Source organism: Triticum urartu, chromosome 2A (genome assembly GCF_056163025.1).
Source record: "Triticum urartu cultivar PI428250 chromosome 2A, HENAU_Tu73, whole genome shotgun sequence".
NCBI lineage: Eukaryota > Viridiplantae > Streptophyta > Magnoliopsida > Poales > Poaceae > Triticum > Triticum urartu.
In genome coordinates, this window is record NC_141874.1 from 734,785,944 (window position 1) to 734,812,349 (window position 26,406).

The 26,406-nt window shown below is 46.8% G+C and overlaps 2 protein-coding genes across 4 annotated transcripts; one reads left to right on the forward strand and one right to left on the reverse strand.

Moving 5' to 3' along the window:
- Positions 1-1,419: 1,419 nt before the first annotated feature.
- LOC125530495 (ubiquitin carboxyl-terminal hydrolase 3) lies at positions 1,420-4,744 on the reverse strand. Of its 3 annotated transcripts, none has more exons than XM_087545284.1 (9): positions 4,575-4,744; positions 4,355-4,486; positions 4,079-4,123; positions 3,836-3,950; positions 3,596-3,647; positions 3,422-3,488; positions 2,942-2,990; positions 2,783-2,859; positions 1,420-1,717 (listed from the first exon to the last, which is right to left on the reverse strand). In XM_087545284.1, exons 1-9 carry the CDS (start codon positions 4,656-4,658, stop codon positions 1,628-1,630), a joined length of 711 nt encoding a protein of 236 aa, XP_087401410.1. In that variant the 5' UTR covers positions 4,659-4,744; the 3' UTR covers positions 1,420-1,627. The 3 variants fall into 3 exon arrangements, with proteins under 3 accessions (XP_087401410.1, XP_048550845.1, XP_048550844.1); XM_048694888.2 differs by having other exon boundaries at positions 3,422-3,496; positions 3,589-3,647; positions 3,836-3,947; positions 4,575-4,741; XM_048694887.2 differs by having other exon boundaries at positions 3,422-3,496; positions 3,589-3,647; positions 4,575-4,740.
- Positions 4,745-16,098: 11,354 nt separating this feature from the next.
- On the forward strand, positions 16,099-17,839 carry LOC125532378 (heavy metal-associated isoprenylated plant protein 39-like). Its single transcript, XM_087540325.1, has 4 exons — positions 16,099-16,186; positions 16,306-16,381; positions 16,560-16,710; positions 17,680-17,839. The coding sequence occupies exons 1-4, from the start codon at positions 16,172-16,174 to the stop codon at positions 17,837-17,839; spliced, it is 402 nt and encodes a 133-aa protein (XP_087396451.1). The 5' UTR covers positions 16,099-16,171.
- Positions 17,840-26,406: the final 8,567 nt, after the last annotated feature.

The window sequence follows — 26,406 nt, forward strand, 5'->3', positions numbered from 1 at the left end:
TTGATTCAAATGTTCAAATGGCAATGACTGCGGCTTCAGGGCTTTGGTCTTTAGGGACACGTGCACGAAGATTTTTTGACTATTATCGACAAGATTAGGCAAGTTTCGATATGGGAGCGGCGGCTCGCTCTAGCAGCCATAGTGATCTTTAGATGGTTCAGGGATCCTAATGTAATTTTTATTATGCATGTGATGTTTTGTATTTTTAATGAACCTTTCTAATTGTTCCGAATCTTTTTTTTTATTCGTGGGTGTAAAGGCCACGTACGGCCATGTGCGGAGCCGGTGCTAGCCGATGATAGATTCTAGCTGGAGTCAGCTGAGTACGCTTTCTGAAGAAAGGAAAAAAAACTCAGTACTGCTACTCGGGATTATGCACCAGAACCCTCTATTTCCTAGCCTAGGAAAAGCAAAGGGCCAGCCAGAGCAGGCTAAATTTCGTGTTTTGACCCTTTTCTGAAACCTATTCGAGATTTGACCCTAGTTTGAAAAAAATTCGAGATCTGACCCTTTTGCTACCGCAAGGGACCATGGCGGTAGGGTATAACAGCCTACCGCCTTGCATGCCCTACCGCCAAAAACCTCCGAAGTATTGAACACAATGCGTGTTCGTGCCTACCGCCAAGCACCTTGGCGGTAGGGTTGTTCAGGCTACCGCCAACCCGGTTGGCGGTAGCGATGTTTCCTACCGCGAAAGCCCCTGGCGGTAGGCTGTTAGACCCTACCGCCATGGACTCTGGCGGTAGCAAAAGGGTCAGATCTCGAAAAAATTTCAAACTAGGGTCAAATCTCGAATAGGTTTCAAAAAAGGGTCAAAACACAAAAATTTGTCGCCAGAGCAGACAGCCCGGCAGGGCAGCAGGTGAAATATGTGCATCTCTCCTCTCTCCTGGCAGGACCTGATGGTCACCCACCCATATTCTCTTCCCAGGGTGAGTGGCGACAGCCGACAGCCAACACTTGGGTTGGTAGGCAGGTCGAATGAATCTGCTACCTGCGGCAGGAGGGTCTCACCTGCATGATCCGGTTCGCCGCCAAAAATGCCAAATTTCCTCTTTTCCGGCCATGACCCGCCGGCCGCCGCCGTGCCACCGAATCCATGTAACCAAGGCATCCAAGTCGGCCAGCATGCGTGCTACTGCTATGGTGTTTTATTTCAGAAGAACTGAGATATTATTGCAAGCCACTAGTTGCTCTCCTCCGGGCTTTGCGAAGACTCAGTGGGCTCTGCTGATTTGGAAAGTTCTGTGTCGTACGTGCACCCTAAAGAAGCAGAAGAAACACTGCTGGTTCATATTCTAGTGCAGTGCTCAAGGGGTGCATACGGTGCCATATGGCCTACGTTTAGCCCATTAACCTATACCACACTGGTCAAGATGAGGATTGTCCTCTTGTGATGATGTGATCGACCCATACATATCACAAGAATATAAGCATTACTCACATTACCAATTAATAAGAGGTTCCGTGCACGCCGAATGCACGAGATAATCTAGACAATCACACAGGTAGTACCAGACAGAAATTCTTACGCAAGGCTGGACAGCGGCTGCTGTTTGCTGAAACAGATAGCCTTCACCCCTTCTGCCGTATCCCGGAAACAAGCAACCAAAGAAATGGCACCTCTTTACTTCAGTTTCCTCGATAGCACCATCACATTGAAGTTTACCGAATTGGGAATCCTCTGCATCATCGCCTTGATGACATTCACAGCATCCTGGTAGAACACAAAGAACGGCAATTATTGTATTGTAAGCAGGGGAGATATAGTTGCAGATGCCAATGGGCAGTTAGATAACCGCTGGTAAAAGGAAGTGCCAGCCAACGGCAGCGGCACTGATATACAGAGGTTGCTGAAATTGTGCGACTTGTAGAGATGTCGGCTGTCCTTTGCTACTACTGTTATCCAGCCAAGGCACTTCGGTGGTGTGCTACACTGGAGGAACTGTTTGCTTTCTTTTGGTGGATGTGTTTTTTCTGTGGTTCCGCAGCGGGTTGTGGCCTTGTGGGTGCAATTGAATAAGTGTGGTCAGACTGGATACTGTGTTATCAGTTTCATTTTAATGAGATTGGGGGCCTGAAGCTCCTGGAATAAAAAGAAAAATAAGGCAGCGGCAATGGCACTGGCATATACTATCATTGTAAAAAATGCGCCGTGTCAAGAAAACGTAACACTGTATACCGCCTGTGAAACTAGCTTACATTAAGTGTTGTCAGCGCATATGTTAAACTGCAGTGCATCAACACCACACGAATGATTTTCCAGTTGAACTTTCACTTCACATCTGCCAGCATCAATTATTCACAGGCCATGAGCAATTACTGCTGATAGTTAGATATTCATTTGAGTCATTGAGTGCCAAATAAGTAACAGGTCAGAAACCAAAACGTCAAGACTAATGTCATGAAAAGCACGACTCTTTTCGTACCAGTAACTGAATCTGCTAGTGTACCTTCGTACCTGTTCTATTTAAGGGCCTATAGGCTCTGGAGCTCATGTAGGGGGATACAGAACAACCGTGTCTAGAATGTACAGTACAGGTCATGAAACAAATTGACAAGTTTGTGCGGCCACCATCATCACTCATCCTACATGTTGGTAGCTTATTCTTGTAAAAATGGCCACTATTCAGATGTTTGCTCTCTATTTATTCTAGGCTTTTACAGTTTACCATGACATATAGGATGGTCCAGTGACATAACTTGAACAATATAAGTGTGATGGTAGCTAGGTTATCCAAGCCTGTACAAGCAAACATAACACTGGCCTTTTTGACAGTACCTGCAGTAAACTTTCAGGAGATGAGGGACCATGCTTTATTGGTCCACCCTTTATTCCATCGAGCTCGTAAAGTGTCCCTACAGATATATGCCACTCATTACTATCCTATGAAAAACAATCAAAACTGAGTATTACGTCGAGACCAGCAAAAAGACTTACCATTGAGAGTTGTGAAACAAACATAATGCTCTTCTACAATGTCACCGATCTGGCAAACGAGCGCCAGGTATGAAGTTAAACGTTTTCAATGAAAATAGGAGAAGAACTTTTAACAAATATTTATATGCTCACATTTTCTTCTTATGTATTTTCACTACACAAAAAAATGATAACTGTAAAAGATTATAAATCAATCTGAAAGACGTCCTGTCGTAGTCTGTTAGATAACTGTAAGTGATCATACTGCCTTTTCAAAAAAAAAAAAAATACCACACTGGTCACTACAACAAAGTTTTGTCTTTGCATTTGAACTGAAAGAAACATTATGAAGACACTTCATCATATGAGCTAAAACAGCAATTTCAAGTTCCATGATTATTTATTTATTCTCCACACATCAATCTATTGGCTGCTGTAATGATTATTTACGTCTCTGAGACAGAATCCCAGTTCACATAAGCCAAAAACAATAATCAGTACCTCTGTGTCACCAGCATTGGCAGCCAATGAGTGAGCTCTTGCCATGTCATCGTCCTTCTCCAACACTCTGGCACGCTAAATGTATGGCATGAGATAAAAAGGATAACAGAAAACCGTTTGAGAGTGATCAAGGTAAGGATGAATGGCTTGAATCAAGAGATAAGAACCTCATACGGGTCCATGCTGGCTGTTGATTTGAAAAACAGGTCCAAGCCTGAATTCTCCACTACAAAAGACAACATAAGTTCGTTTAACAAAAAACAGAGGCATAAGCACGGAATGGAATCATTTTACATGATTTACATACTGCAAATTCTATTAACCTACATAGAATCGATGCCCCCCTAATTACTTGTGCAACAGACAGAATGGCATCACACACAACAGAAGCACAAAAGCACAGAGCTTACTTACATAGACTGATTTCTGAACATGCATTTCCAACAGCATGAAGTAAAGCGATAGTTCCACAAGCATTTCCTAATGAGTCGATCTGTTTTATGAAATACACCCCATCCAAACTTTCCTGCTGCAAAAGGGATATGTTGAGGTCAAATGTGTGATGTAAGACCATAAGGGGCCTGGTACAACTGTAACTCACACTGATATATGCAAAAGGAATAGTCATGCGATCTACAAGAAACAAACATTGCCGACCTTGTCTTCAGTAGCTGAGACTTGTTCTGGAGGGGCGGCTGGATCCTGCATCGGGCTAAAGGAATAAGTACTGAATCTCTGAAAGTACTAATCTAGGATATATCAAAACAGAACAGGACTGCCTACACACATTTTCACATAAACAATCAACATTTGCATATGAATCTCAATGATAATATGACTCCGTCTCCAACAATAGACGGTACTAGCATTGAAGTGAGTCCAGCGCACAGCAAGTGAGAAGAACGGAATTTCTGGACCGTGTGGTGTATGTACCTCGGGCGGATCGGGGAAGCAGAAGACGACGGCGAGCACGGGCTGGGGCACCATGGCCAGCGCGTCGTCGTCTAGCCCGTACACGTCGTGGAACTCGGCCTCGCCCCGCGGGACACCCAGCGACCACATGAACTGCGCCCCCCGCCGCGAGGAGTTCGGTCAGATAGATGGTCAAAGTAGCGATGGATGATAGGAGCAGCAGGCAGCGGCGGACGCTAACCTGGTTGAAGACTTCGGGGCTGGACTCGAGCGGGGGCCACCGCTCGCCGGAGCAGGCAGAGGCGGAGGAGGTCGGCGCTGCCATGGGGATTTCGCCGGAGGTGGAGGGGAGCGGCAGTTTTTTCTTTAGTGTACGACGAGGGGAGCGGTAGCTTTTTTTTTTTTTGAGCGTATCCAACCGCCCATGTGTGACGAACGGGCCCAGTATGCTCACAACAACGAGCCCGGCCCAGCTTCCCAGTACCCATTAATCTGAAGTGGTCAGAAGGCTAATACTCCCTCCTTCCAGACGCCCAAATGGATGTTTGAGCGTCAACTTTTTCTGGATATATGTTGTAGTAGTATGAGTGTATGACACAGATTGTAAATTCAAAACCAAACAGTCTGCTTCACAAACAAAAAGAACGATACAGTGTTAATAGTGAGAATGTGGTCGAAGTATTTGTAGGGCTCTCCCCTTCTTGCTTGTGAACATAGGGAGGGTCCCAATTTTGGAATTCAGTTCATTCAATTAAGCACAAGATTCGACAAAGGCTTTCAGTTTTCATAGGAGAGGAGACCCTCTTCTACATGCATCCTTGGATGAGCAGATCTCCTCTTCGCAATGAGTTCCTAGACTTTTCACTATCTGCACGTCCCGGCGTTGTTCGTGTCCTCAGCTGCCCACAATAGGCATTGGAAACTCTCACTCCAATGCACGTTTCACCCAAGACAACCATAGCTTGGACTTGCCTTTGGGAGGCCCTTTCCGCCGATGCATCTGGATAATCCAAATGCCATATCTTGGTGCTTGACCCCTTCACAATTCTTCTCAGTTGGCTCGGCGTGCCATGCCTTGTGCCGGCCGCTGTCTCCCACGTCGACCACTCCTCTTCAGAAAGAGCCTTACCTCTGAAGATTCAGATCTTTGTGTGGTAGCGTATGCATGATCGCCTCCCACCGAGGACCGTGGTAGTCAAGTGCAATGGGCCTGGCGATGATTTATGCCAAATTTGTGATGCCCTGAAGACTGGGACCCACATATTCTCCACTTGTCTTGCTGCCCTTTTTCTCTGGTGCTTTCTCCGTGAGGCTCTCGGCGCTGACCTGGACCCTTTGAACAAAGCTTAACAAGATGGTCATTGAGCGTGTCTTTTTACAGCGAGCCAGTGATGCTATATTGAAATTTCATCCCTTTTGCTGCACTGGCACCTGCTCACTAGGCAGCGGGATCGGGACTGGCTGGGTAGCATGACAGACGCAATGACTATGGGAGCACACTACCTTGCCTGTGTCACAGCCTTTTATCGACGAGCCACTTACTGGCCTTTTCTCTTTTTTTAGTAGGCTTGTTGGTGTTGTTGCAGTAGGAAACTTATGTTTTTATCTTCCTGCACTTGAACTTATTGTCTGGACTTGGTGATTTGTTTATCCATAATGCGAGGCAAATGCCTATTTCGAGAGAATGCAACAAAAGTATAAATTAGATGCAAACAATGATAATTTGAATAGCCCTAAACTGTGCTAGTGTATTACAGGATGATGATGGTAGTGATAGAAATTTGAATTTATTTTATGAGATTTTGAACAAATGTCAGGACTATCAACTTTAAGAAAAGTGAGTTTTTCCTCTTTGGACAAGCTATTGGAAAAGCTTATCTATACTAGGAAATCTTTACGTGTGAGTTAGGATCTGTTCCCCTAAAGTATGTGGGAATGCATGTCTCTAATGTGGCAACTAGAAATAAACACTGGAGTGGGATGATGGAAAAAATAGAGAAAATATGTGGGTGCTGGCAAGGAAAAATGCTTAACATTGTTGGCTGGGTCACTCTGGTTTAGGCCTACTTAACTGACATCTCTCTCTTTATGATGTCTTTCTACCCAATCCCTATTGGGGTAAGAAATAAAGCTAATTTTTGTATAGGGCTGGGATTGTGTGGCTTGCTGATGAAGACAAGAACAAATATCACTTGAACTAGAAACTTGTTGTCAACCCAAAGACCACAAGGGGATTTTTTAGGGGACATCACGGGGAGCTTGGGTATCTTAAATTTAGATCTCATGAATAAAGCCCTACTAGCTAAATGATCCTAAAATTGGAAACTGGTTCAGGGTTAAAGGGACTGAAATTAAGCCCAAATTGGGGGATTCTCACTTTTGGACTGGTCTTTTGAAAGTTAAAGATATATTTTATCAACATGTAAAACAGTAATTGGGAAGGGAGAGAATATCAAACTCTTTTTTTCGCAAATACACAAAGATTGTGTATCATTGCATTGATAGAAGAGGTGAAAAAGTACAAATGTCGCCTACAGTAGCCATGCGTACACAAGCCGGCGCAGGCTCAAGTAGCCGGAGCAGCGAGAGGAGTGGGGAGTGGGCTCCTCGTCCCCAATACATCGAGCTAGACTCTATCTCTCAGGTATCATGATCGCCAAACCGTTGGCGCCGGCGCTAGCCCATAGGCGTGAAGGAAATATGCCCTAGAGGCAATAATAAAGTTATTATTTATTTCCTTATATCATGATAAATGTTTATTATTCATGCTAGAATTGTATTAACCGGAAACATAATACATGTGTGAATACATAGACAAACAGAGTGTCACTAGTATGCCTCTACTTGACTAGCTCATTGATCAAAGATGGTTATGTTTCCTAACCATAGACATGAGTTGTCATTTGATTAACGGGATCACATCATTAGGAGAATGATGTGATTGACTTGACCCATTTCGTTACCTTAGCACTTGATCGTTTAGTTTGTTGCTATTGCTTTCTTCATGACTTATACATGTTCCTTTGACTATGAGATTATGCAACTCCCGTTTACCGGAGGAACACTTTGTGTGCTATCAAACGTCACAACGTAACTGGGTGATTATAAAGGTGCTCTACAGGTGTCTCCGAAGGTACTTGTTGGGTTGGCGTATTTCGAGATTAGGATTTGTCACTCCGATTGTCGGAGAGGCATCTCTGGGCCCTCTCGGTAATGCACATCACCTAAGCCTTGCAAGCATTGCAACTAATGAGTTAGTTACGAGATGATGTATTACGGAACGAGTAAAGAGACTTGCCGGTAACAAGATTGAACTAGGTATTGAGATGCCAACGATCGAATCTCGGGCAAGTAACATACCGATGACAAAGGGAACAACGTATGTTGTTATGCGGTCTGACCGATAAAGATCTTCGTAGAATATGTAGGAGCCCATATGAGCATCCAGGTTCCACTATTGGTTATTGACCGGAGACGTGTCTCGGTCATGTCTATATAGTTCTCGAACCCGTAGGGTCCGCACGCTTAACGCTACGATGACAGTTATATTATGAGTTTATATGTTTTGATGTACCGAAGGAGTTCGGAGTCCCGGATGAGATCGGGGACATGATGAGGAGTCTCGAAATGGTCGAGGTGTAAAGATCGATATATTTGACGACTATATTCAGACATCAAAAAGGTTCCGAGTGATTCGGGTATTTTCGGGGGTACCGGGGAGTTACGGGAATACGAGGAAGAAGTAATGGGCCTCATGGGCCAAGTGGTGGAAGAGAGAAGGCAGGGCGCGTGGCCCCCCTAGCCCAAACCAAATTGGACTAGGGGGCCGGCCCCCCTTTCCTCCTTTTCCTCCCTCTCCTTCCTTCTCCTTCTCCTCCTTCCTTTCCTCCTCCTAGTAGGAGTAGGAAAGGGGAGTCCTACTCCTACTAGGACGAGGACTCCTCCTCCTGGCGCGCCTATAGAGGGCCGGCCGGCCTTCCCCCTTGCTCCTTTATATACGGGGGCGGGGGGCACCTCTAGACAAACAAGTTGATCAAGTTGATCGTCTCTTAGCCGTGTGTGGTGCCCCCCTCCACCATAGTCCACCTCGATAATACTGTAGCGGTGCTTAGGCGAAGCCCTGCGTCGGTAGAATATTAACATCGTTACCACGCCGTCATGCTGACGAAACTCTCTCTCAACACTCGGCTGGATCGGAGTTCGAGGGACGTCATCGGGTTGAACGTGTGCTGAACTCGGAGGTGTCGTGCGTTCGGTACTTGATCGGTCGGATCGTGAAGACGTACGACTATATCAACCGCGTTGTGCTAACGCTTCCGCTTTTGGTCTACGAGGGTACGTGGACAACACTCTCCTCTCTCGTTGCTATGCATCACCATGATCTTGCGTGTGCGTAGGAATTTTTTTTAAATTATTACGTTCCCCAACAAGGTGAGCGTCTTCTTGAATGGACTGGAGTAGTCTCGTGGTGGAGGGTTGTAGTTGATCAAAGGTGCATCCATTCCGGTGCTTCCAAATCGGCCACGTAGTGAGGGCTATGATGGACTTGAGCCCTTTACATAGGGATGTGGGTGATGAAGAGCAAGCAGCAATCCACCATTCCGTGAATGGTATGTTCGGAATCGGGATTGTGGTAGTCGAATGCCACCAGGATAGGACCTCGTGCCATATCTGGTGCGAGAAGGGGCAAGCAGCGAAAAGGTGGTGCATGTTGTCCTCGGTGGCCTGGTCGCAGGGTACACACCGGTCTTTGTGTGGCAATCCACGGCGAGCAAGGCGGTCTGCCGTCCAGCACCGATCTTGTAAAGCAAGCCAGATGAAGACCTTGATGCGGAGGGAGGCCTAGGTCTTCCAGGTAAGCTTCCATGAAGCATCGGTCGTAGAGCCATGAAAAAGGGCAAGGTAGCAGGACCTGGCAGTGTAGGCGTCGGACTCTGTCCCCTTCTAGCACAGCACGTCCGGCCCGGCTTGGAGGGTTGTGTGCCGGAGCATACGCCAAAGGTCGATGTACTGCACAAGGGCGGCCGGGCTGAGTGCATCAGCAATATTGCACACCCAAGCGCGCCCAGGCAGGCGCTCTGCCACCGTCCGATCACAACAACAACATTTAGGAACCATCGAGAAACCCAGTTGCGCGAGCTCCGAGATGGCTTGCCCTCAATCCAAGGGTCGGTCCAGAACTTGCAAGTTCGGCCGTCGCGTACCTCCAAGGCGGTGGAGGCCTGGAATATCTGCACGGCCGCCGGGTCATGTGGGAGATGAAGCCGACTCCAGGGGTGAGACGTGTCAGTTCGCTGGAGCCACAGCCACCGGGCGCGCAGGACGACACCAGTGTGCTGCAGATCGCGGATTCCCATTCCGTCGAGAGATGTGGGGCGACACACACGGTCCCAATTGACGCGACACTGCCCTCCTCGCGCATTTTTACGCCTGACCCATAAGAAGCCCCGAATGATTCGGTTAACGCGAGTGAGGATGGTCCTGTTAACGGCGATGGCGACAAGGATGTGGATGGGCATGGCACAGGGGACATGCCTACAAAGCGTGAGGCGGTCCCCAAGGGAGATCATAGACCCGAGCCAAGTGGAAAACTTCTTCTCCAGTCTCTCGACAAGCAGCATGAGGTCGGTTGTCGAAGGCTTGCGTATGGATAACGGGAGGCCAAGATACTTCATTGGGAACTGGACAATTGGGCAGGCCATCCCAACCATGATCGTGGCGATGTGCACATCAGTGCAACGGATGGGCGAGGTAGAGCACTTCGTGAAATTTGTGCATAGCCCCGAAACCTTGCCGAAAACGTCGAGCAAGCCTCGGATGGTGCGGATGTCGCGTGTGTCGGGGCGGCAGAAAATGACAACATCGTCCGCATGGAGGGAGACGCACAATGCTAGATGCCTCGTCGTCAACCGCTGAAGTATGCCTTGTTCGATGGCTCGCTGGAGAAGCGAGTTCAGCACGTCGATGACAAGGACGAAGAGCATCTGGGAAATGGGGTCCCCTTGCCGAAGACTGCAAGCACGAAGAATTGGCGGGCCGGGGACGCCGTTGACGAGTAAGAGTGGTGGGTGGGTGGGATATAATCCTCTCACACAATCCTACCCAGACTGTACAATTTGAGTTTTGATCATAATATAACTATGGATGAGGCCATTAATAATTGATCGATCGCTTCAATCTTCCAAAGCAGAGAAATCACTAGTTGAGGAGCACTCGTTACAAAGATCACTCCCACCTCCTCACGTTGCCACAAGCGGCGCGCTGCATGTGCGCCACTTGTCGCAACCTGGAAGTTTTCCCTTTTTTCGTAGATCCTTTATTCAAAACATTTTATCTCTTAAATCGCGCGTCCAAATCTTGAACCGTTTTCACTGTTGGATTCCTCGCGTCGAGATTTTCAAAACTAGAGCCCATGTTGATAGATTTTGGCAAACTTTTTGTTAACCAAAAAATCAGACAAAAAACCGAACCGAGAGCACGGGTTTTTTCCCTTTCCGAATGAAGCACACTCGTGCCTCTCCTGAAAGCACAACCGTGCCTCTCGCGGAAGCAAAACCGTACCTGTCACGGAAGGAAAAAACAGAAAACGTGTTTTTTTTTATTTCCGAGAGGCACGACCGTGACTCTCGTGAAAGCACAACCGTGCCTCTCGCGGAAGAAAAAAACCAGAAAACGTGTTTTTCCCCTTTCCGAAAGGCACGGCCTGACTCTCGCGAAAGCACAACCGCGCCTCTAGCGAAAGGAAAAAACAGAAAACGCGTTTTTTTTCGTTTCCGAAAGGTACAACCATGACTCTCGCGAAAGCACAACCGTGCCTCTCATGGAAGGAAAAAAATAAAAAAATATGTTTTGTTTCGTTTCCTAAAGGCACAGCCGTGACTCTCGCGAAAGTACAACCGTGCTTTTCGCGGAAGCAAAACCGTGACTCTTGTGAAAGAAAAAAAAAGAAAACAGGTTTTTTCGCGTAAAATTTTTTTTGACCCAAAAGCTAAGAAAGACCGATGAAAAACCGAAATGTAAAAAGGAGGAAAACCCGTTTAAAAAGCCGTAAACATGTGCGAAAAAGTAAAAAAAATCCGAAAGAAACGCCCAAAGCGTGATACGTGGCGGACGGCTGAGAGCGCGCCAAATGGCGTTAATCGTTGCAAGACTCCCTAAGGGGAGCGCTTAACTAGTTGCTCTCCCAAAACAGGATCGCTATTTCCTTGCTAAAAAAGGCCCTGAGACAACCAGCCCACCACCACGTAACTCACGTTATACTAATACTAATAAAGAAATAAAGGCCCAAGGCCCATTGCCCTAGATGTTGGGGAACGTAGTAATTTTAAAATTTTCCTACGCACACGCAAGATCATGGTGATGCATAGCAACGAGAGGGGAGAGTGTAATCTACGTACCCTCGTAGACCGACAGCGGAAGCGTTATGACAACACGGTTGATGTAGTCGTACGTCTTCACGGCCCGACCGATCAAGCACCGAAACTACGGCACCTCCGAGTTTTAGCACATGTTTAGCTCGATGACGATCCCCGGACTCCGATCCAGCAAAGTGTCGGGGAAGAGTTCCGTCAGCATGACGGCGTGGTGACGATCTTGATGTTCTACTGTCGCAGGGCTTCGCCTAAGCACCGCTACAATATTATCGAGGAGTATGGTGGAAGGGGGCACCGCACACGGCTAAGAAAACGATCACGCAGATCAACTTGTGTATCTAGAGGTGCCCCCCTGCCGTATATAAAGGAGCAAGGGGGGAGGAGGCCGGCCCTAGGAGGGGCGCGCCAGGGGAGTAGGATTCCTACTCCTAGTTGGAGTAGGTTTCCTCCTTTCCTAGTCCAACTAGGAGAAGGGGGGAAAGGGGGGAAGAGGGGAAGGAAGGGAGAGAGGGGCCACGCCCCAAACCCCTTGTCCAATTCGGACTGGGTTTGGGAGGGGCGCGCGCCACCTCCTGGTCCTTCCCACTAAGGCCCATTAAGGCCCATTGCTTCTTCCTCGTATTCCCGTAACTCCCCGGTACCTCCGAAAATACCCGAATCACTCGGAACCTTTCCGATGTCCGAATATAGTTGTCCAATATATCGATCTTTACGTCTCGACCATTTCGAGACTCCTCGTCATGTCCCCGATCTCATCCGGGACTCCGAACTCCTTCGGTACATCAAAACTTATAAACTCATAATATAACTATCATCGAAACCTTAAGCGTGCGGACCCTACGGGTTCGAGAACAATGTAGACATGACCAAGACATGTCTCCGGACAATAACCAATAGCGGAACCTGGATGCTCATATTGGCTCCCACATATTCTACGAAGATCTTTATCGGTCAGACCGCATAACAACATACGGTGTTCCCTTTGTCATCGGTATGTTACTTGCCCGAGATTCGATCGTCGGTGTCTTAATACCTAATTCAATCTTGTTACCGACAAGTCTCTTTACTCGTTCCGTAATACATCATCTCTCAACTAACTCATTAGTTGCAATGCTTGCAAGGCTTATGTGATGTGCATTACCGAGAGGGCCCAGAGATACCTCTCCGACAATCGGAGTGACAAATCCTAATCTCGAAATACGCCAACCCAACATGTACCTTTGGAGACACCTGTAGAGCTCCTTTATAATCACCCAGTTACATTGTGACGTTTGGTAGCACACAAAGTGTTCCTCCGGCAAACGGGAGTTGCATAATCTCATAGTCATAGGAACATGTATAAGTCATCAAGAAAGCAATAGCAACATACTAAACGATCGGGTGCTAAGCTAATGGAATGGCTCATGTCAATCACATCATTCTTCTAATGATGTAATCCCGTTAATCAAATAACAACTCTTTTGTTCATGGTTAGGAAACATAACCATCTTCGATTAACGAGCTAGTCAAGTAGAGGCATACTAGTGACACTCTGTTTGTCTATGTATTCACACATGTATTATGTTTCCGGTTAATACAATTCTAGCATGAATAATAAACATTTATTATGATATAAGGAAATAAATAATAACTTTATTATTGCCTCTAGGGCATATTTCCTTCACTAGAACGTATCGTCTTTATACACAAAGAACAACAGTTGGAGCAGACGAGGGATACTTCTGATGAAAGTGTCTGATCTTATTGACCCAATCACAAATGGTTGGAATGAAGATTTGGTGAGACAAACACTATGGCTAATTGATGCTCGAAGAGTCCTGGCGATCCATCTCCCTATGCATAATATGCAGGACTTTATTGCCTGGAGCTATACTAAAAACGATTTTTTCACTGTACGACCTGCTGATCTGGAGGAGTGGAATAAACAACATGGAAAGAAACTAGAATACACAAATGGAATGGGTAGAAGTAGGGCCAATCCTATTTGGGGCAAGATTTGGAAATTAGCTTGTCCGGCGAAGGTGAAATTTTTTATCTGACGCACATTGCATGAGACACTACCGTGTCATATTACCCTGGCCAATAGACACATAAAAATTTCACCCAATTGCCCAACATGTTCAAATGGGCCAGAGGATGCAAAGCATGTGTTGTTCCTGTGTCAGAAGGCAAAAGAAGTGTGGGAAAATTTAGGGATGTATGGAGCGGTTAAAAAAGCTTGTGCGGTCGATCGTGCAGGGGAGGCAGTTCTGGAATCATTACTCCTCATGCCACAACAAGAATTTTCTTTGTCGGATTCACGGAACACACGGGAGCTGATTGCTGTAACCGCGTGGTATTTATGGTGGAATAGAGGTAAACTGGTTCACGAGGGAAAGTCTCAAGAGGTATGTCAAACCTTGATGGGAATTCGTGCTATAACGGCAAATTTTGTAAATGCCCATTCCCCTACTGCAAATAGGAAGATTGGAGGGTGGAGTAGACCTCCTAGGGGCTTTGTTAAAATTGAATGTGGATGCTGCCTTTGATCATGATCTACTAACGGGCACAACGGGGGCTATCCTCAGGGATGACAAAGGAAACTTCATTATAGGTGGAAATTGAAAGATTGATTGTTGCGCTGATGTCCTGACAGCGAAAGCATTAGCACTTAGGTTTGGCTTATCGCTAGCACAGAAGGCGGGTTGTAATTGTCTTGTTATCAACTCTTACAATATGGAAGTGATTAACACAATGAAGAATGGAGAACACTCTGCAGGAGCGACAACAGCAATTTTTTATGACTGTTTTTTTTATAGCTTGTGATTTTCCTCTTACTAGTTTTGAGCATTGTAATAGAAAAGCGAACAAGGTAGCGCATAAGTTGGCTCGACTAGCAAAATATTCCGTTACGAGGGATTGGATTGAGGAGCCTATGGGAAATATTGTTGGTTGTGGTTTGGAGTCTTTGGATGTTCTAGCCAATGGGCTTGGCATCCTTTTGGTGATCTTGCAGATCAGGTTAGCGCTGATAGGATCGTCGAATCCTAGCTATCCAAGCCTGTTGCGCTTTCATTTACAACATTAGTCGTAGTAGTTTGCAGTTTGTCAAAGACCAGATGGTTTTTTCCTCAAAAAAAAAAGACCAGATGGTTTCTTTACATGAAAATCGGAGAGGACAGCCTCTCTTCCAGTAATTAAAGAAAAAAAGAAGCTGATCGTCAATGAGTAGTCCATGGACTAGAGCATGTGTTTCGATCTGTGTGATGAAGCGAGGTTCAATGCATGTGTCCGGCCACAGCAAAGATAAGATCACCCGTCGCATCGCGAGCTACACATCCCTAATTAACACGTTGTTTAAGAACTGCAAGCAACTCTTATTCATTTCCCCACCCGAATTTCAAATCCGCAGGGGTTGTCCCTCGATACGTTTTCCTTCCAACGGAAGCTAGCGGTGGGCTGTCACCGCATGCAGACGTGATGCGGAGGGTGAGGATTATAGCTGGTTGAACCAAGATTATAGCGGCTAGGCTCCACCTCGTATACGTTGATCGACACGAGTGCTCGTAGTGTTGTGACCGCCGGTGCCCGGGACGAAGCAAACTTCAGGCGGCCGAGCTTGCTTCGAGCTACCGCTATGCCGTCCAACCTCTCGTTTCTCCTGGCATGGTAGGTGATGGGTGGTTGGTCCGCACCGATGCACCATTTGAGGCCGCGCGCCGTCGCTAGCTGTTGCAATACATTGCATCAGGCCGGACAAGGGACGTACTACTGGTCGTAACTACTTGTATTGACAGCCTAGCCCAACGCCAAATCGGTCGGCCTACTTGGCTCACAAGCCCAAGTGTGTCAAGATACCACTCGCCATGTCCCAATCGAGCTACCCCGGCCGGACCCGCAGCAAGACTCCGCCAGGTCGGTCGTCGTGGCCATTCCCCAGCGCCACCGTACGTACAGCCTTAGGTCTCCACTCTCCAATAGCGCTTAAAGCATCTCCAACAGACGCCCAAAAAGAGCTTCGTGTACTAAAAGTTAAGTTTTTTGGGCGCCGGGCAGCTCCAGCAGAAACTGTAGCGCTAAAAGTTTTTGGGCGCACGCTGAGAAACGCTATCGCGCGCAACATATTTTGAGCGCCGGATTGCGCGCACTTCACAATTTGCACTGTCTGCTTTTTGGGCGCGCGTTTTTGGGCGCCTGCCAAAGCAAAGTTGGTACCGGCGCATTAAAAATGCTACAGTGGCGCGCTATAACGTTTATTGGGCGTGGAATTTGTGTGCGGCCGTTGAAGATGCTCTCACACACGCCCTAGTCCCAGTGTCCCACCGTCCTAGCTGCCAACAACACACGGAGTACTGCCTCTGCCTATAAACCCGCCAGGCTCCGTCACTAGCTACTCCCGCCCATACAGCTCCATCGTCGCCGGGAGAGGAGAGGACGTTCCATTTCATCCCGTCCCACCCTTCCAAATTCGTCGATCGGAGGACCGATGGCTGCCATCAAGGTCACTGCTTACAGCCGGTCCAACTGGCATTTCTTAATTTCACTTGTAATTCTGCGCCTCCTGAGGTACGTACTAGTGAATTAGTTTGATCGGTTAGTTGTACACGATGACGGCTGCAGAAGATCGTGGTGAAGCTGGACCTGCAGTGCGACAGGCAGAAGCAGAAGGCGATCAAGACCGTCTCCACTCTCTGTGGTGACTTACTCACTCCCATTCTCTTTCTCCGAAGTCCGAACCCGTCCGGCAATGTATCTTGCTAGCTTGGTCTGCTTCGTTGTTTATATGCATGCACTGAGACCGCTCACTCATCCACGTACCATGCATACCTCAGTTTGGCGCTTCTGACGATGACAACCGTGGCTTTCTTCCCCAGGTATCGACCAGATCGTCCTGGACACGAAGGACGGCAAGATGACGGTCGTGGGGACGGTCGACCCGGTCGACGTCGTCCGCAGGCTGCGCAAGCGCTTCTGCTCGGTGTGGATAGTCTCCGTCGGCCCGGCCAAGGAGGAGAAAAAGAAGAGAGCAGTTTTTTTTAGCCTGAGCTACACGGTATCCACTATCCGGAGCGTTCAATGTGGGCTGCGGTGCATGTGGATGTGTGCAAAATTAACAGTTGTGCCAGCCGCCCAGCCCTTAATAGTCTGACGCGAGGCCTATGAAATTTACAATATTTGTTGGCCTACTAGTATGGATACTCTACATGACATGATGTGCCGTCAGACAGCCCCGCATGCTTTTGTCCACCATCGACCTTGGATTCCATCACGCAACACTCTGGCTCTTCCTCCTCCCTCTTACCATCCGTCATGTGCGAGGAGCAAGACACATCCGCCAAGGATCTGGATCCCGGAGAGCTGGCTCCTTGCAGCAAGAACTCAGGCAGAATCATTTCTAATGTGGAAGAGCCCAACATGCAGACTTTTTCAGAAGTTTGGAGAGAGTATGCCAAGAACTGAAACGAAATAAGAGAGAGAGACCATGCAACATGCAGAACTTTTTGAAATTGCAAGCAAAAAGTCAAGACAGAGAGAGCTAGCTGCCCCGTGAAAAGTTTTCCGAAAGTTTTTTTTTTGAGTTTCTCACAAGCTGAATGCATGTTAAAGAGAGAAAGAGAGGTGATGCAAAGTTTTAGGAGAGAGAGACGTTGAGCTATTCTACAGAATTTTAGAGTTGATAGGTGAGGGGACTACAGAGACATGGCGTGATGCACCTGACCGCAACAGTAGCCTGCTACCTATGCACCTATATGCATGATGAACCCCAAAACGAGACGTGCATGATAAGACATGCACATGCAGCAGCGAACAACTGTAGATAGCAGAAAGTATTCGAGCTAGCCTATAAAGGTACTGTACGCACCTTAGGGTCAAACCACTCGGCCAAATAGCACTGTTAGCCTCTGCTGCAACACTCCTAGTGGCACACATCCCATGGAACATGAACGGCTGAGATAATGGGTGAGAAGGAGGGCAATAAGACGGATGAGAAGCCGAACGGGGCGGCGGGGACAAGACGGACGGCAACACGAAGGGCGCGTGCACGCCCATCCCAGTGTGCCAGCCGTGCTACCCGCCGCACTGGTACCTGCAGCCGTGTTACCTCGTCCACACCGAGGAGCACCCCCACGAGTACGCGTGCGTCATCTGCTGATCGATGCACATTTTGTAGCCAGCCGATTGATCGGGACTCATCAGCCTAGCTGCACCGGTGATCGACGGCGTGCGTTCTATCTATCGATGGCCGTGTGAGCTAGTACATATTTTACCGGTGATCCGGCAGCTGCGCATCTGCTGAGCTTGCCAGATATACGAGATTACAGTGTGGAGAAGAGCTAAATAAACAAAACTGCTGCATTTGGGTTTTAAAGGTCGTTCGTTATTACATGGTCCTTTTTTTGTGGGAGAAAAGAAGATTCTCATTACTCACGGAGGTTTTTCAGCCAATGCCAAGTTTATGAAAAAAATCTAATCCCGAATGCAACTATACTGCAGTACGGGGAGTGCTACGGCCATACACGGTAAGTTCATGACTAACTTTATTCTGCGACCGACAACAACGAGTAAAAGAAATCTCTCTATCCCCAGTTGAGGCCAGATTCTGAATCTTCTTAACCAACATGTGATGTATCGATCGATCCTCGGAGTGTGCTGTGATCAGTGACACCGCCTCCGCGCTATCAAGCTCGACCAAAATGGGCAGCACCGTACGATGGAGGGCCAGCTCCAGCCCCTCCCGACACGCCGCTAGATCAGCGTCCACCGCGTTATCACATATACAGATTTCCCGACAAACGCTTTAGATGATATCACCATGTGCATCCCGTAGGATCATACCACCTCCTGCCATACCTGTGGACGGAATGAAGCTTCCGTCCGTATTTAGCTTCGTCCAACCTGACTCAGGAGGCATCCAGCGCAGCTCTTCCTTAGGCTCGGCGTTGGCCTTATAGGGTGGCGGAAGGGCATTGAGCACCACTTTTCCTTTGACAACATCACCACTAGGGTACTGGTGGAGGCATAAAAGAGATCTAATATATCCATGCAGGAACCGACGAGAAGATTCAGTAGGCGGAGGCCTTTTCTCATGCGTTATCTCATTCCGCATGTACCAAATCCTCCACATGGTCATCAGTACGACCATACGCGTCGTCTCGTCTAGTGGTTCGAGGAGCGTAAAGAGCCACTCCGGGCCCGAGTTGTAGATTGCTTCGACCCTCGGGATGTGCCAGTAAAGCGCCATTGCATGCCATAGTTCCTTCGCTAGGGGGCACCTGCAGAATTCATGGAACACACCCTCTCGTTCCACACCACAAATGGGACATATGTAAGATATCTCAAGATGACGAGTAAATTTGTTAGCCCAAATAGCTAGTGAGTTTGTCACAATCCTTCAAGCGAACACGCGTACCTTTGAGGGAGCAGGGCATCCCCATATGATCTTCCAGATGGTGCGACGACCATCCGGTGCCCTGCTCGTGGCGCTGGCCAATGGATGCTCGCGCTCGTCCATGGCAAATTGGTAGGCGGAACGAACGGTGAAGATACTGTTCTTCTCCGGTGCCCAGGCGATGACGTCGTCGATGACACGAGGTGATGTGCGAATACTGAATATCGCGACGACATCCGCCGATAGGAAGTATCGACAGAGGAGGTCCATACGCTAGGACCCGTCCGCCTCCAGGAGTTCGGCCACTCTCCTCAGCCGACATGTACCCTGCAATGTGATAGGTTGGCGTGATGGTTCCCTTGGCACCTAACGATCGCGCCAGATATGTATATTTTGCCCATCCTCCACACGCCATATGATACCCTTCTTCAGGAGGTTGAGGCCATATTGTATAGCCTGCCAAGTCAGGGAGGCGTACCCCGAAAAGACCGTATCTTCCAGGCATCCATCTGAGCAATACCAAGCTTTTAAAACCTGCACACATAAACTGTTAGGCTTAATTAGTAGGCGCCATGCCTGTCTAGCAAGCAAAGCTTGGTTGTATTACATGGTCCTTTGTTATTACGTGCGACCCAGCATGCGCCGTCCACCGTCCAACACATGACTACGACCTACTACTAGTAATAGTATATGATTAACCAACTACAGTTCCTAATCGCTTGTCTAACTGCACAGAGTTTTCAGTTATATGAACATCGTCTTGTGTGTTATACGTACGTACGTCAAATTTGGCACGTCCATTTATGATCTAATTCTGCTGCATGCATCTGCGCATCTGTGTGGCACTGCAGTTCTAGCTTAGTGTGCAGGTGTGAATATTCCGCTCCACTCCACAACTGAACAAGGGAATGTACTATTCCAAGAAGTGTAGAATCATTCAATTATAGTTCACTATGTTGGAATCTTACATTCTTAAGAAGTTGATCCTCATTATTATCAATTCTCTCACCATGTAAACTATCCACATCAGCATCCATTCTCATGCGGCCACGTCAACACTAATCCTCCACCCGGTCTAGCCACATCATCAATTCAAAATACCCCTTTTTATATCTATGATTTACTTCTTCGTCCGCTTTCTCTTCTGTCTTCTGTAACAGCTGAGATAGTTGAAGGAATATCCATCATCCGTCAATAAGACCAAGCAGATGGGAAACGGTGGAGTCACATCTTCAATTCGTTTCTTTCCATCTCTCTCCAGTACGCCTCTTCCAGTCTTCCTCCAATCTCTATGGAAATCTCGCGCCGCTTGGCTTCTGCCAGGAAGAAGAGTAGCCCGTCCAGGGGACAAACTTTCTATAGTCCCAATCGAGATCCCCTGCCGCAGCTCCTCCTTGCTACTCCCTCCTTTCCGGTTTATAAGGCTCAATACAAAAATCTCACCAATCAAGATAGATGATGAGTGGTGGAATATTTTTTGTAGTTTGCAAAAGCACTCAATTAATGTTCTTGTTTTTCTCAAAAAATTATGTTTACGAATGCATTAATTGCAATACATGCATGCATAAAGTGCATGCATTGGTCAGTTTTCTCTTAATACTTGCATGCAATGATTTAATGCATCTTAAAGTCTGAACATGTGATGGGGAACAACCAAATTGAACCTTATAAAATGAAAAAACTAAAATTTTAAGATAAGCCCTATAAACCGGAAAGAAGGGAGTATGTTACTGGATGGGGTTTGAGGCTGCGAGGGTCAACTCGCCGCCGCCAATGGTGCGCCGCCGCTGCGAGTATATGTTGCCCCACCAGGTGTCCAACGACCCAACCCCAACATTCTCCCCTAGGTCTGGCAGCTCCGGCCTCTGACATCTCTGGCAGCCCGGCTTTTGTTACTTGAAGCGGTATTGCAGGCAACCGAGCAGCCAGGTGCCCGTCTTTTTTCCAACCGGGCTCATACCCCTTTCCATTAATTTTGCAATCAACGGAAATACATCAGTCTGTAGCAACCAAGTCTGATGAAGTACCAGAATAACCAAGATCTAAAGATAGGACTGACTGCAAAAAGCTAAATGAGACTGAAAAGGGGGGGAGCGAGCTGGTGCATCATCAGGAAACCCACCGCATGATGACTCTCGAGCGAGTCATCCACCATGGGGCGAAAACCTGATGACACAAACAAGCCACAACCCAAATAAAAACATCTAATTTCTCAGGAAGAGACTATCAGACTACCTCAAAAGGACTAGCCAAAACACGACCATGAAACAAATATCCAGCGGGCATCAAACCCTAGTGGATCAAGATACTTAAAAGGAGACCCAATCAGCAGCTCCAGCTAGCCAATCTGAATCCCATCCTTGTCATCCAAGAGGAGCCTGTCGCAAGTGAAGGGCGTGTCCGCCAGTGCAGCAGCCACGTGAGCCAACCTCTTCACTCCAGCTTGGAACTTCGCCTTGTCTTCAGCTTTAAGCAACCCTGCCCAATATAGCATAAACGAGCAGGCAGTGAAAACAGCCTCCAGGGGAGTGCGAGCTACATATTTATCAAAGGTAACTTTGTTGCGGAGACACCAGATACCCCAACAAATGGCCGCAATAATCATCATATAGAATTGATTTCCTCCTGGAAAGAACCTATATAACCAAGCAAAACTTTGCCAAAGAGATCGGGGACAACAAGAGACCCCAACTGTCATACCCAGTACACCCCAAACTGTACGAGCTAGAGGGCAAGTAAAGAACAAATGATTCGCAGTTTCTATATCTGTGCAAAAGGAACACATAGGATTTCCAGGCCACTTCCTATTGCGCATATTGTCTCGTGTAAGCACAACATTCTGAAATAATTGCCATAAGAAAATTTTAATTTTCAATGGAACAGGGGCTTTCCAAACCCACTTGTAATTGGGGCCAGCCAGGATTCTTTCCAGCCATTCATACATCGATTTAGTCGTAAACTTCCCTTTACTACTAAATGCCCAGGAGATATTATCCGAGGAGTTACTCAGAGAAAGTTTTTTAGCCTATGTAACCATCCAGGTCCACTGCTCACCAAAAACACCTGATATTCTGCGTCTGAAATTAAGCTCATAGTTATTCGCTACCCAGGATGCCAGAGTACTCTCCTGATCATGGCAAATGTTGAACAGATCAGGGAACCGATCTTTCAATATATTGTTCTCTACCCAAGGGTCATGCCAGACCCTAGTTAGGTTACCACTTTCGATAGCGATTTTCCTACCAGCCATATATGAGTACTTGACTTTCATAATAGCTTTCCAACAAGGAGAGTCGGAGAAACGACCGCGTATATTTGCAACTGTCTTGTTCTTGAAGTATCTGGCTTTGACTATACGTTGCCACAACCCATCACTAGTTTCAAGTTTCCACCACCATTTAACAAGTAGAGCAACATTCTGTTTATGAAGATCCTTAATACCTAGCCCCCCTTTTTTCTTAGATCGACAGATTCTTGTCCATCTAACCATATGATACCCATGCTTCTTATTCTTCCTCCTCCAAAAGAATCGCCTACGATGTTTGTCCATTTTTTCAATAAAGATTTTATTGAAAAGGAACATCGACATGAGATAAGATGGAATCCCATTCAGACTAGATCCCAATAAAGTGAGTCTGGCCCCGGAGGAGGCCGCATAGGCCACCCAGGCATCAATATACCACCCGATTAAAGTCGTTTGCACTGCATGGTCGACAAGCAAAGCCATGTGCACTTGTGCAGCAACCACCGGATTCAAAACTTTTTAACCCGATTTGAGTTGAGCAGTGTCCTGGATTCAGGATCAACCGGTCGACCGGCAGTTGTGCTGCATGCTGGGAGAGCACCTAGCTAGTCACCCTCCGTATCACACCGTCCGAATTGACCAACAAGACTGTTCAATGGCATGCAATTCACGTCACAATCACACGAGAAAGCATGAACAAGAAACAATTGGCAGTTGTACTATACTTGTACTCCATCCGTTCTATAATTTAGTGTGCCGGCGCTTCCCAAAATCCAAGTTTGACCATAAATTTAAGGGCCTGACTATGTCTCAGTCGACTAAGATTTAACCAAGTCTCAATCAAATAAGAAAACATATATGAAAGAAAAAAGAAAACACTAAAAAAACTTTGCACCAATCTTCAAGCAAGATTTTATGAATATAGCATCACTTGAGACATAACGAAGTCTAAGTCGATTGAGACTTGGCAACACTGTAAATTTAACCAACAGGACCGACTGCGACAGTACACTACGGTGTGGAATGGAGGGAGCATTAATTAACTCACCGAGTGCTCGTTGTCATTAGCTATATCTACATTTTGTACAGAACACCAAGCTAGATAGATTACATAGGCATGCATCCAGCATCCACATGTACTACGTACGTTTGGAAGCCTAGAACACGTACGTACTTACGTACCAGCCGGCGGTTGTGCATGCAGCTGTAGGTACTCTGCGACAGGCCTGGCTTATTGTCTTTTTAGAAAGTGGTAGTTGCGCTGTGTAGGCTCGATCAGTGTATGAACAGCTGGGGGACATGGAAAGAGAGACCTCAACTTATATTTTCTATACCAACTCGTCGTTTTCGACTTTCCAGACACCGTTGTGCATGCATGCAACCGCCAACCGATCGTACGACGTCGTTTTTGGTACGTACTGTTTGCATGGATGCATGCATGGTCGTGGGCTCGTGATTGGTTATGCACGACCTTTTCTCATCGCCATCTTCCGCCGACGATATGTATATAGTACAGTCTAGTTAGTCACAAATCGTTTGGTTGGTGTTTGTTGGTTATGTGTGCATGTGTTATTTTCTTTATCTTCCAATAATTGCATGCAGGTCATGTCACCTTTGAACCTTTTTCGGTTTCCAACAGGCTACAGGTGGTGGGTGCTGCCTGATGTGGTAGCCAGGAGATATATAGTAATATAGTGTTGATTAATCTGCGCATTTCATCATCTCCTTTCGAAGATGTTTTTCTTTTTTGAGAATTAGCAGGCGAGAAGTCCCTCCACCTGAATATATTACTCAAAGTGGCCATTATGCCAAAAGATTGTGATATAGTTTATAAGAAAAATCGGATCGAAAACCTGAACAAGGTGATCCCGTTTATAAGAGAAACCGGGCCATAAACCGTACATGTAACAAGGTTGCAAGGAGATGAGAAAAACATGAGGCCCAGCATACGACATGACCTAACTAGCAGAGTAAAAGAACCGTCACCATGACAGACACAAGTAGTTGTGAGGTGTCGTCGAGGGATCACAATATCAAGACTTTGCGAGCAACCTAACTCACCACACCAACGTGCCTACCGGACCCACGATGCAACACAGGAGCATCCACTGTGGTAGTTTGAGACGGGGCGAGCATCTGTGAGTTTCATCACCCTGCATATATATCATGTTGATTTAATACAATAGGGTGGAGCGCTCGAGCAGGGGCTCTTGGAGATGTTGGCTTCGCCCGAACTCCGCCATCAAGCTTCTTCTAATTTCCAGTGTGGTCAATAGTTCTATGTGTACCTCGGCAACACGAGACTAGCAACCATGGTGGTCAGGTATAACAGTCATCGAAAACCTTCGGTACTTCTAGTTTTGAACACATTGCAACATGAACTAGTCTATTGGGTTTTAATATTTTTGGGTGGGGTTTAAGGTGTTTCTTTTTGTGTTCGAGCAACTGTCTGTTTACGTATCCTTGTCCGGTCTGTATTCACCCAATATTTGTTTCGTACATTATTCTCTTCAAGAATGAGTGTTTCCAGTATATGAAATCTAATTTTGGATTGCCACAAAAGAATACAGAAAATACATGGTAGCATCCATGCATATCGTTCACTTCCGTCCTGTTTCGAAACTACTGTGTGGACGACAGTAGCCGGACGAACTCTGCACGATGGAGCACTCAACGGTGCTATTCACTTTTGCTCAACGCATAGACAGCTTGATGTACTTCATCGTGCGGAAATCGTCCATTATCTGTCGTGTGTGTAGCAGCACTCGTTCCATTTTCACCTGGACTAGCTACCAAATGCACGCAGCCGATAAAGTTGATCTTGTTTCCTGTAGACGAGAGACACCATGATTAGATGCCACAGGAAGACGAAGGGATAGCAAAAAGTTCACCTTTCAGGCGAAATGATGCACCAGCAACATAATGAACGGTAGACGGGGTACACATATATATGCATATCAAAGGATCGACCAACGGACCACAGCAAACGGGACGCCATCATGGCCAGGAAATGATTCGTGCGGTGGCCACAGTGAAAGTCACTCTATTATAGTAGAATTTACCTTGCCGTGCATGCCATCCATGTCCCCATTTTCTTCATGAAACTACCCTACGTAACAAAAGAAAACAGAGGGATCATGGCACGGGAGACTGCATGCATGGTTCACAATGTGACGGGCGGCCATCACTTTCACGGTGCAAGAAAACTAATGCGTGGATGACCAGATGTGCATGTTCATCTGAACCTCGACGGGTGCATGCATGTGAGTGCGATGGATGATACAAAGTTTCAAATGGCAATCAGGCCATGTGCACACAACCTGTGGGTAACATGCACGCAAATGCCCGGTTTCCCATGCCTAATCTTGTCGACACATCACTGGAATTGGATCCGTGCAAGTTAGGCCATTTGCACCATGCATGCACGCACTCAAAATGCATGTGCTCACAACGTGCCATGTCAAATCTACACCTCAACTCCGTCTTTTTAGCATGCGTACACATCTACCCCAAGTTGTAGATACCGTATGGTGTGGTCACCATACGTATTTACATGGTTGAATTGAATGGAGGAGATATACACTATCCATTGCGACCGGATATAGTTCTAGCTCTTGTTTGTCCCCGTGTGTATAAGAATCAGTATCCTCTTTCTGATTGGCTAGAGGTAGCTATCTCATTTTTGTGACATTTCGTTATATACCCGTCAGTATATATCTGCCCATAAATATCTTTGATGACCACTTATGGTATCTGGGATAAGTATATGTCCTGGCATATATACTACACTACACTACATCCTCATTTGGTCGTTTTCCAAGGACTACAAAGACCCAAGTAGCTAGGTATCTTGCATCTTTAGATATTCGATCTACACTTTGAAGCGTCACATTCTTCTATACTTCAACTGGTAGATACGTGCGTACCTGCTGCACAACTTGTGGAATAATCCATGAAAATGATGGCGTCGCCACTAATGATATACATAGATAGACGCAGAAGCAACCTGAATTTCGTCAACTATATGGTCACTTTCTTCATAAATTCCCATGGATCCCCGTGGTTTGTTCGTATATGCATGTTCCCC

What these genes read in the sequence shown, in the direction of transcription:
- LOC125530495 (XM_048694887.2), bottom strand. Translation starts at nt 4,658, where the DNA reads ATGGCAGCGCCGACCTCCTCCGCCTCTGCCTGCTCCGGCGAGCGGTGG. An exon ending in CCAGCATGGACCCGTATGAG is followed by an intron (nt 3,497 to 3,588) that starts GTTCTTATCTCT and finishes CCATACATTTAG; the next exon opens with CGTGCCAGAGTGTTGGAGAA. An exon ending in CCAATGCTGGTGACACAGAG is followed by an intron (nt 2,991 to 3,421) that starts GTACTGATTATT and finishes CTCGTTTGCCAG; the next exon opens with ATCGGTGACATTGTAGAAGA.
- LOC125532378 (XM_087540325.1), top strand. An exon ending in GACCGTCTCCACTCTCTGTG is followed by an intron (nt 16,382 to 16,559) that starts GTGACTTACTCA and finishes TTTCTTCCCCAG; the next exon opens with GTATCGACCAGATCGTCCTG. An exon ending in AAGGAGGAGAAAAAGAAGAG is followed by an intron (nt 16,711 to 17,679) that starts AGCAGTTTTTTT and finishes CGGATGAGAAGC; the next exon opens with CGAACGGGGCGGCGGGGACA.